Source organism: Nothoprocta perdicaria, unplaced genomic scaffold (assembly GCF_003342845.1).
Source record: "Nothoprocta perdicaria isolate Ctin4 unplaced genomic scaffold, notPer1 scaffold_28, whole genome shotgun sequence".
Classification (NCBI taxonomy): Eukaryota; Metazoa; Chordata; class Aves; order Tinamiformes; family Tinamidae; genus Nothoprocta; species Nothoprocta perdicaria.
The window spans coordinates 4920191-4931434 of NW_020455510.1; the positions used below are offsets into that span (position 1 = coordinate 4920191).

At 44.0% G+C, this 11244-nt stretch overlaps 1 protein-coding gene across 1 annotated transcript in view; it reads right to left on the reverse strand.

Moving 5' to 3' along the window:
- Positions 1 to 9086, reverse strand: part of LUZP2 (leucine zipper protein 2) — a 118500-nt gene extending 109414 nt beyond the window's left edge. Inside the window, exon 1 of the mRNA XM_026041229.1 lies at positions 8797 to 9086. Within this exon, the coding sequence (XP_025897014.1) occupies positions 8797 to 8858 (62 nt within the window). The 5' untranslated portion in view covers positions 8859 to 9086. The remainder of the gene's footprint in view (positions 1 to 8796) is intronic.
- Positions 9087 to 11244: the final 2158 nt, after the last annotated feature.

Sequence of the window (11244 nt, forward strand, 5' to 3'; positions counted from 1 at the left end):
CAGGTTGAGTCTGTGATGCTAGTGGCAGGTTGAGCACCCCAAGAAGAGGAAGCTGTGGTGACACTAACACCATCAAAACCAAAAAGAAAACAACAAGGGTTTTTTTTTTTTTTTTTTTTTTTTTTATGAGAAATGGATTTCATCCAGCATTTGTCACTTAATCAGATTTTATTCTTCAAGTCAAAAAGAGTTCTTTTGTGCGCAAGTGGTGAGGGAGAATGAAAAGAAAGTGGAAAGAAAATGGGGGAAAAAAAGACAACTTGCCACTTTTCTGCTCCACACAAACGCCCATTTGAAGTGCAGCACACAGAACACTTAATTTAGAATTATTTCAATAGCAAATGATGCTGTAAGGAACAATAACGATGGTGGAAGAACAAGTGCTGTCCTTGATTCCAGTCACTCGCCTTGCAGGAGCAGCACTCTCGCTTGATGCAAGCCTATAGATCAATATCTGCTAATCCCAGGGATTTCTGTAGCTATATATCTTAATCATTGACTGAAAGCTCCCATTACTTCATTCTTTTCCTTTAAATAAAGGACAACTTACTGTAACGCGGGTCGAAAAGCTAACACACAGCAAGGGAAATGCAGTCATTCCCATGGCCTTTCAAAGGCTGCATTAAATCTTCTGCTATTGCAAATCTGCATGAGGACAAACAAATCCATCATGTTAGGGGTCACTATYGCTGCTACTGTTTTTATGATAATAGCCTTTTTTACAGAATGATAAGTGCAGGACAGAAAAGAAAAATTAATATTGATTAAATGTACAGACACCAATTTACATCCACAGAGATCTGTCCAAAGGAGACTAAAGAATTAACTTACATTGTAGTAACAGCGGGAATCGTTTATCCCTTTGCCATTTAGAGGAGCCCAGCCCATCACCGGTCACCTTTTGAGTGTCATCTCTACAGGTATCTAAGAACAAGGACCAACTTGTTCATTTATGATCAAAGCAGAGAAATTGGCTTCTGGCAACACTGTAAGCAGATTTTTTTTTTTCAATTAACCTTTCACCTCCACTTATTTCTTTTATTATTAAGAAAGATGCAGGGTCCTCTACACCTAGAATCTGTAAAACAGCAAAAGATTTACCAGCAAGTTAATATTATGTGTATGTCTCTCAGAAAGTTTCAAAAGCATRTGAGGTTGCCCCATATCCCCCTGAATATTTCTTCCATAGGTATAGCTGGAGACACTGCTTTGAAGGTCATTTCATTCCATAAAACTTGGAGAGACTTAAGCAGATGCCGTTATTTCCCATTTTTTTCCTCTTTGGTCTTTCTATTTCCCCTGGCAGTGGCTGCTTTTGCAAACAGTGTCACCCCACGTGTTTAATCCCATCTGAGAAAAATTGCACGTTCCTGTAATAACTAAACGCTACTGGAAGAGGTTTTTCATTAAGTGTCATTACCAAATATGACATCAACRAGTTCAAGAGCCTAAGAAAAAATATTCAACGTGTCCCTCTAGTAGGGGAGGAGAGTGAAGATAGGGTGTTTAATCCTGACTCTCTTATCAGCTTCTGAACATCACCTACTTGACGCAAAAACACATTAAATGTTTCACATCATATTTTATAAGCTGGTGTTATGGGATTTATACTGAACAAAATTCCTTTCACGCTTTCAGCTCCTGTACGTGGTCCCTGTAATTCTACCCAACTATTTCTGAAACTATTTACATTTTCCATCGGCAGTCTAGGTACCTACTCAACAGCCAATATCATGTTTTATCACGTTAAAATAGCTTCAATCAGATTTATGCTAAAATAAAAGTAAAACCTTCACAGAAATACTAAAAAAATCTTCAAATATATGCAGAAAAATACACATTTCTTCCTGGTTCCAGAACCTGGAAACATCACCCTTCCTTAGATCTCAGAGTTCCAGCTGAGTAGAAATTAGGGAACAACCTAGAATATTTGCAACTGGGACAAAGAGAAAACTATGAGTTAAAGAAAAATGTTAATTTAAATGCCTGCTTTCATAAACTTCTCTGAGCCAAATACTGCACATCTGCGTGTACAGAACAACACATAGATRTTTTCCAAGTAAATAACACAGAACTGCCTAGAAGTCTGTATTCACCATCCAGGCACTTAAGGCATTTTTGTGTCATTCCTGTGTGAATCGAGAGATTTCAGACAAAACAGCATTTAAGACTGATTTTCATCATGTGAAAGTGAGAGACATTTAATAAAAGTAAAACTATAGAGAGAGAAGTGTCAGAATAGGCTCTAACCAACCCCACCATTTGCATCGAGACAAATAACCTTGTTCCCCAGCTCGAGGTTAAACTAAATCAGCTGAAAGGCTGCTTTTTTTCACCCCTCCCACCAGAAATAAGAGAAATCACCCCAAAACGAACGTTTTCCACCAAATGAAAGGTGCAGGCTGTTTCTGCAGCCAGCGCTTTGACTCGCATCCCAGCCGACTTCCAGCCTTGCCCGAGATTATTCCCTTACGGAGAAGCGTGGAGGGAAGCGCAGGCAAAACTGATTCCATCTCCGGGCTGTGGAGAGCGAGGTCGAGCACACATTACTCCACATGAGGAGGAAGRAGCTGCCTCGACAGCCCTTCTAACACCACGCAGAGCACAGCCGCTTTCTCTGTGCCATTTTTTACACTTTTTCCCCACCTTTTCTCTTTTGCTCGTCTACATTTCAGTCGAATTTCACTCTTTCCCCTCTTGTTTGCTGCCTTGCAATGAGCACAACAGGAGAAGCACTCGGATACGGCAGGGATACAGGAGGAAGCATCCCCAAAAAGCCAATGTATTCCAGCACCAAGCCAGGCTTCCTGGAAAGCCACAAGAGCCACCAAAACAGTGGCAAAGTCCTACAAGACACTGAAGCTATGGAGACTGCTCCAATACATAACCTTGGCCAAGCTTCTCATTGAGGGTACYTGGATGCTCTCTAGGTGACAAGATATTAGCATTCATGCCAAAGGCAACACTTATTTCAATAAAAGCATGGGGGTTTGGAAGGGTTTTGTACGAGGAAGACGAGTGGGATTGCTCTGCAATTGGGAGGGAAAGACCCTGTTTCTGCAAGGAGATGGGATGTTGCAAACGCGCTCGCGGTGTCAACTGCTAAATGGATATTTTGCTCTGCTTCCCCTTTCCTCCTCTGCAATCAGAGGAGGTAAATGGCCGAGAGTGTTAACATAGGGAAAACATGCCAAATAGCAGCCCGTTAGCATAACCTTTCCWGAGACAGTGTGGGGACGAAGGACGGCAGAAATGTGACATTTTCCTGCGCTCCCCCTCCCCAGCATAGCAGCTCTCAGTCAATACCAAGCACTGAGAAACTCCTCGTGCCTATTCCTGCAGCTTAACAAAGTTATATATATATGTATTGATTTCCCCTGTGCCTCTCAAATATTGCTTGTTTCAACAAATCCAGGAGCAGCTTTCAGAGGAAACACCAAAATGAAGCGCTCCTAAGATAATGTGCAGCAAAAGCAAAGATTAAGAAACATGGGAATGGTACTAGGTGAGGGGAAAAGCCGGGGAGGAACACAACAGAAAGGAAGGAAAAMAGTAGCACATACTTGATGCTACATCACATTTGTTCAGCATCTCAAGAAAGGCCCTCTCATATGTTTGAGGCGTCAAATATACATCTGAAAACCTAGAACGAGATGAAGATTGAGGCTGCATTAAATATTCTGACCAACTTGCTCCATTTACCTTGCGCATGGAGAGTATTTACAGCACCGGCCCTTGCAAGACATCGGCACAGCCGTCGTGCAGAACCAGCTATGGGAAGACACAGCACCCTGACAAGCTGCATACAGGCAATTTATGGGCCTGCAGAGTGATACATCATCAACACTGCTATCTGGGAACTGGTTTCTGCTCAATACAGAGAAGCAGCTCCAACCCCGTCGCCTCGYGGAAAGAGGGATTACAAATTTCATTTCAGATATCCTTACAGTCAGCCCTAGCAGTAAATTAATAAATGGGAAAGAAACAGGAGAGTGTCAGCATTAGATATCATCTAGAAATTCTTTGATCACAAGGAATATATCAAAAAAAGCCCAAAGTAATTCCATTTTAATTCCCCCAGGAAGAAATGTGGCATACTCAGCATAATAAGCAGAACTCCAACTGCTCTACTATGATTTTAACACTGACTTCTAGAGAGCTTCAAGATTTACTTGAGGTTACACAGAACTTCAAGAAAAATTAACTGCAAATTGGATCAAAAATAAGTCTTTTCCAGAGGGTAAAAAAGGCTTTTAGCAGTGTCCTTCCCTCCCCTCCCTGCTTTTATTTTTTTTTCCTTTCAGATTCCAGAGACAAAATATCACAGAATCAGCTAATCAGTAACATTGCTAACCAAACTGAGAAAGACTTGGTGTATTTCTAATTTCAGAATTTAGCATTTTTCCGGGGAAAAATCACAGAGAATTTTATTTAGATGGTCTGCTATTCACTACCTGGTTGCAAGACAGGGCAGATRGGGATGTCAGCACGTAAGTCTCCTTCTTGCATCCCAACATGGGGAAGGCACCAGGGTTCCTCTACCTTCATAGTCATAGGAAGCAACAGTCCAAGGTTTTCTAAGAACTAGAAAAAAGAATCTCTAAAGGTTTTTTTTTTTTTTTTTAATAAAAAATCCACAACTTTTAGCACCCTAATGCCTAGGACGTTCACCTCGACTTTCCTCAATTYGCAGATTTTCAAGTACTTCAAGTAGCTTTATCTGATAGGAAGGAGGAAAATATGAGTATTTTCAAGCCCCTCAGAAAACAGCAGCCAAGGCTAACAAATACTAAGGAGAATATCAGTCATTGAGTCAACTTGTCCTCTTTTATAAGGTAAATGGAATCCAGGAGACTTGCAGCACTTCCAAGGCCTTCCCTCACCTTCACCAGGCACCATCCGCCTCCCAGGAAGGCACTCGCTGCTCTTACCCTGCTGTGAGACCCAGGGGTGACATTTCCCTGGTGCCACTGAATTACYCATCATTTAGTAACAGCAATTTAATGTGCTACCAGGAAACTGTACTATTAGGGTGAAAAAAAAGAAAAGAAAAAAGAAAAAATAATGCTAGCCATTTSTGTTCCATTAAAATAACGCAAGTTCTGTCCTTCAGAGCCCTATTATTGGTACCTCCATTTAATGAGTTGCTGCAGTAGCAGTATTATTGTTAATAAGCTGCGTCATGTTGGATTCACGGGCCCGTTATCAACTATAAAAATATTTTTAATYAAATTTTTCAAAGTATCAAAGCTCTGTCGGACTTTATGCACGGTCAGGAAAGAGGCTGTTATCATAGGAAAAGAGCTTTACTTAATATCGAGCTGCTTAAAAGAGTCAGGATTTAGATCCGCCCCAAAAAAACACTGGCAAGCAAAAAAAAAAAAAGTATTTGTCCAAGTAATATTTGAAAACAGGTGCTTTTCGTTAAACAAATGTCATTAGATAAGGTCATTTGGGTTGCAGAACACCACTACTGAYCCAAACAAGCAACTTGGTGCAGGCGAATCCCTCATAAACATTTATTTTCCATGCAGAAGCCCAAGGTCACCCATGGCCCCAGCTGCAGGAAAAGGCCCTGTTCTTAAGTGCTGTGTGCACTTAGAGAGCACTCAGCCTAATGGAGCTCGCTGCTGGAAAAGCTCTTTTTGKGTAATGGAAGGGGGGAAAATAAAGAAATAACTTTTTAGAACAACATACACAGTCCTCACATTTATCAGAGCTGCCAAGAGACAGAAGACCAAGGAAATATAAAAACAGACATGAAAGCACACACAAACTTYGGGATAGTTTGTACCATGTTCTTTTCCCCTTCAAAGATTTTCCCGCCTTAACATTTTTTATGATTATTACTTTAACTTTAGTGAGACTGATTCTAGGGTCGTACATTTTACATGATCCATTCAAAGACACGTTTAACTAACTGAATGAGCACCTCCAGTTTGTTCCCTCTGGGGTACTACAGCCAACTGGAAATGTGATTGGAAGGTGCTCCAAGATGCACCAAAACCAAGTTTAAATTATAAAAAGGAGGGTTTGSTTTAAAAACCTTGGCTTTGTGCAATTTCTTGGTGGTTTGGCTCATGCATAGGTGGTTAAGACCATGTAGAGACAGCAGCTACACACAGCACAGAAAATCAGAACTTCATAATAAACATCTCAAGAGCGATAGCAGTTGGGTTTTCTCCCTTTCAAGGGCGCTGTAAAATAAGGAGGAAAGACAACACGCCCAGTGAACCCTGCTCAACTCCTCGGCTCATGTTGGCTTGCAACGGGGCTGAGACACAGCTCGCTGAGGTCTTCTAAGGCTGCAACAGGAGATAACATCCATCTCAGCCACCRCTCGTCGCATTCAGCACCCAACAAGAAGAGCCTGAAGTGGAGATAACTCCACTTCYGCAGCAGCTCCACCAGAATACACTAGGAAAGGGGAATAAAAACACTTAGGATGGAAAACTCCCTGCCCCTTGAGGTGGTCACCACTTACCTAGGGCTGCACAGTTGTGTAAGAGCCACCGCTCCTGCAAAACTGCAGGTGCTGGGGTCCAAGCCGATGCATTAACCATATGTTTATAGAAATACTAACTGCCTTCTCCCGAAGGAGATTAAAGTATAATCTCTCCAGTAGAGGGCATATCGATAACACTGGATATTTTTAAAAAATTACTTCCATCCTCTGCTGGTGAGAAGAGTTCTAGATAGCCAGTTAAAATCAAGAGACCTTGGCAAACAGCGGCTGAGGAGAAGAGTCCATCCCATCAGTCCTACAGCAGAGGCTCAGTTTTCCTCTTAATGGGATGGACCCATCTGCTACGGAGAGCAAAACTTCATTTTACAGCATGTTCTGTGCTTGGGTGGGATTTTAGCTAAAATTACAACTGAAATTTCTATCCCAAATGCATCGTTTTCATCGTCCATTTATCTAAAAAGGGTAAATCATCACGCACCACAAAAAGATTATAGCCTTATGAGAAGATATGCACCCCTTAGAGACATGTTATTCATAATTAGTATTCACATGCCACCTCCAACTTATTCATACTCAATCCCATCATTTTTGGAAATGGAGGGGAGGTGTAAAACCTTTTTGAATCCTTAAGAAAGGGTTACGGYTCATATTTAGTTATATACAGAATATTTTCTGCAGGAAGGTGACAGACACCTGCTTTTGGAGTTTTACACCACATCTTTCGTCCCAGTGCCGACCCGTGACAGCTAAAACAGGATGTCAAACAGCAAGGAAATATAAAAACTTTAGTAATTTTCCACACTTTTTAGGCACATTTTCACGCGTCAAAGGCCACGCAAGAGGCAAATTTGCAACTGCAAAGGCTGGCTTGACATTTCCTTCCCCCCAGTATAATTTAGCAAAGAATATATCACTTGTAAATGAATGTAAAATCACTAGACTGAATTGACAGGAAGTTTCACACTTCACTGCTGGTGAATGTTTCCTTAGACTACTTATTAGAATCAAAAAGAATAATTATTGAATCACAGTATGTTCCGATTTCGCAGAGTTTGAGGTTTCCAAGCGCACTGGGGTGATTCACGCTGCCTCGGGTTCCAGAGTCTCTAAATAGCAAATTCCAGGAGCCCAAACTCAAGAAAAACAGCCACCCAGAGCAGTGAAATAACTCAAGTGCTCCCATGCTCCCGACTTGTCCCTGTCATCTGGTCCTTTCCTGCTCACAGACATTTACCATTATCATTCACCCACATTTGAGAAGGTAGAAAGACAGGTGCTCTGGCTATGCTTAATTATATGCTTAAATTGCTCTTATTTTTTAAATAAAGACTCAATGTCTAAGTCAGGCTTAAAACATGAGGGGTCAAACGAAGGTCTTCAGTGGGGACTTTACAGCGGAGCAGCAAAAATAACCACTGGGCAAGTTTCCCCCCCAAAAAATTGCATATATGAGAAAGCGCATGAGGAAACTTAGAGTTTGGGGGAAATCACTTACTAAAGGAACAAATTAATGAAGCAGCACAGTCAGAATTGGGCTGCATGGGCCGAGCAGCACCTGGAAGCTAAAAATCCCAGGCTGACAGCAGTGCTATAAGCTCCCCACGTTGTAATCAGTGTTACCTTTGCATCCGTGGACGGCACGATGCTTCAGCGTTATCTCTGCCCAAMACGCCACATCCACGCGTGCAAGACACATTATCTTATCAGGAGGCTGCACAGGCAGAGCAGGCTTTCCTTGCAAGCTGCAATACGTTTGGCTCATGTTTTTCCCCCCGGTAATTTATTATATAGGCACCCACGGCAGCGCTTGTGGATTGCAGCAACTTTTAAACGTGCCTCCTGGCAGGCAGACACCCCTGCAATCTCTCACCTGTATTTCACAGCAGCAAAGGTTAGTCCTAAATCTACATGCAGCTACAAAAGCCTAAACTAGAAAGAGGTTGTGCAAGAGATACGTTTTCTTTTGCCGGAGGCTGCTCTATAAGGGGGCAAGAAAACATTGGAATATTCTCAGTTTCAGGTATAAGCTTTTTTTTTTTTTTTTTTTTCCCCCCCCCAGGGGAACAGCTTCTATCTGCTTTGCTGCCACATATACAAAGCTTATAATGAGGTGCCTTGTCTAATCACATGAGCTCTAGGTCACCATATAGAGGAGCAGCTCTTCCAAACCACACGGGAAGCCCGGAGCAGCCAAGCAAAGACTCTCGTGGAGGCCGGGAGCAGCTCCAGAAGAGGGGACCTGCTCTCCAAACTTGTCCGCCGAGGCGGACACAGACGCTCTTCCCCCAGAGCCGAAGGAAGAGCTGGCGGCTCCGCAACTCCGCACTCACCTGGAGCCCCAGACCAGCGCGGRGAGCAGAGGCAGCAAGTAGCAGGCGGGGAGGAATCTCATGCCGGGGGCCGCGGCGTCGCCGCCGCCACTTCCTCAGCTCCGGCTCTTCCCTGCCAAGGAAAAGCAGATAGATGGATGGACGGCCGGATGGAAGGGAGCCCACGGAGGGACGTGCGCCGGGGTGATGTCAGCAGGCAGGCGAGCGGCGGTGGCCGCCAGCCCGCGCGGCTCCGCACAGCCGCTCCGTCACCGCCAGGCGCTTAAGTGGTACCCGGGAGGAGGGAGGGAGGAAGGAAAAAGAGAGGGAGGGAGGGATGGAGGGGGCACCGCGCGGCTCCGAGCATCCCCACCACGCTCCTCCTCCTCCTCGCAGGAATGAAGCCWCCCCAATAACTAGAACACACTTGTGCTACCACGCTGAGTCTAAGAGAAAAGCAGAAAGTGCTTCCAAAACGGCGTTYTGGAGCACTGATGTCATCTCACCAAGCCCCTGACCACCAGGAGCAATGCATAAAACCTTTAGGACAAGTTAGGTGTTTTCTTTTTCCACTCCTCCACTCCCCAATTCCCAGGTTTGCATTTCATCTCACCTTCATCTCGATTGAACTCGAGCAGYGGCGACAGAGGTGCTGGCAGCATCCGAGCGCTCGCATCCCGCTCACAACCCAAGGGCACCTGCTGGCCAGGGAAGTTCTGCTTCTCCCTAGGCTGGGCAGAAATTAAAACACGAAATGACTCGATATGCAAGAAACGGGCACAAATGCAGCTGGGATAAGTCTTTTCTCTGACCTATGCAAGTACTGCACTTCAACAAGAGGTATTTTTATAAGACCAAGAAAACCCAACTGTGCATGCAGGTGCATCAGGCATGAGCATTACAAGAGGGGGCTGTAGCTGCCTGGACGATGAACTGCTCACATAGAAATGCAACCCTGAAGTTCCATTGCACATCCCATGTATAAAAGAAGTTTTGGGATTTTAGCCAGCCCATCGCTGCATTCAACTGCTTCCCGTGCGGCAACTCCGGATCCCATCAATGCAAACAGCGGAGTTGCTGTTTGCAGGGAACAGGACCCTTTTTGAAGAGAGCAGCAGCCCTTGGCCAGGCTTTCAGAGGGCACACGAATAGAAATAACCCACCAAATTGTCCTTCACTCAATAACAAAATCAGAGAAAGGRGGGGGAAAAAAAAGGATAAAAAGAAAGAAATGCAGTATGCATAGCCAAATTCAAATAAAATGAGGTATTTATGAGTATTCCTACTTGTATCCCTGCTCTTGCAGTTTTCCCAGTACACCTGGAAGMCAGTTCTGTTCCACCACATTAATCTAAATCAGCTTTTATTGTTATTTTGATGCTACATATCAGCATCAAAAGAAACAGTCATGTTACCATGGATACTTATGAGGGAATAGTAAAAAGGTCAAAAAAAAAAWGAAAAAAAAGAAAGAAAAAAGCTTGTCATTTTCTCATCCATAAAGGCCAGCATTTCTTAGCTGCTTGTAGTGGCCACAGACCAGTAGCTACTACTACTTTTTTTTATATATATATATATTTACACAAATATGTACATAAAATGGAAATTAAATGCAGCAGGCAGCGGTGCAGAGGAGCAAGTTCCACCCGACTTGCTYAGCGAGCTGAAGACGACACAGAATTGTGGAAAACAGGGAATTTCTGTTGAGTTTTGCAGATGCTCTGCTGTTTTTTGGGGGCGTTTAGTGCCTCTCGACACCGCTGCTCCGGCTGGACTCCCATTCGGGCTCCTTCTGGAGACGGTGGCACCTCAGCTGCCGCACGGGGGCTCCGGGTGGGAACTGCATTTTTGGAAGCAAATGTGTTATAAAGACGGGCATTTATTTTCGAACGCTGTTGTTAGGTCTGGCTGTGCTGAAGCTCTTTGTTTGAAAATATAGCACAAGGTGCCYTACTGCATCCAAAAGGAGTGTTTGGACATGAGTTTCAGTCCTCTCTCCTCCAATATAAAAYCGGGAGCAAGAAAAGAGGGATGTCAGCAGCAGTGCAGCTTCGGAACAGACCTGGTACCAAAGAAGGACAGAACCGCTTGCAGATTTTGCTAGACTTGCACGGAATAACCTATTTGCTTGGATTTAAAGGGAAGGCGAGGGCAAACACTACCACGTGCTACGTTAACGCGTAAGACCAACAAGTCATCATAAAAGGCGGTGGATGGAAGTGTTTCATAGACATTATGTATATTCCAGATACTTTGGACGTGGGGAGCACTCACGGGTGTCATCGCCACTCCTGTAATTAAGGGTGTTACTTGATGGGCTCAAATGTGCTCTGGGCCTTAGGGACTTCATTACTGACAGTTTGGTGAAGGGAAACAGGGTGATTTCTTGCGGGCCGGACAAAGAGCAGCAGGAGGCGCCGGTGGCGCCGCTGGAGCCGGGAGACGCGGGGCCCTTCCCGCCTTTTCCCG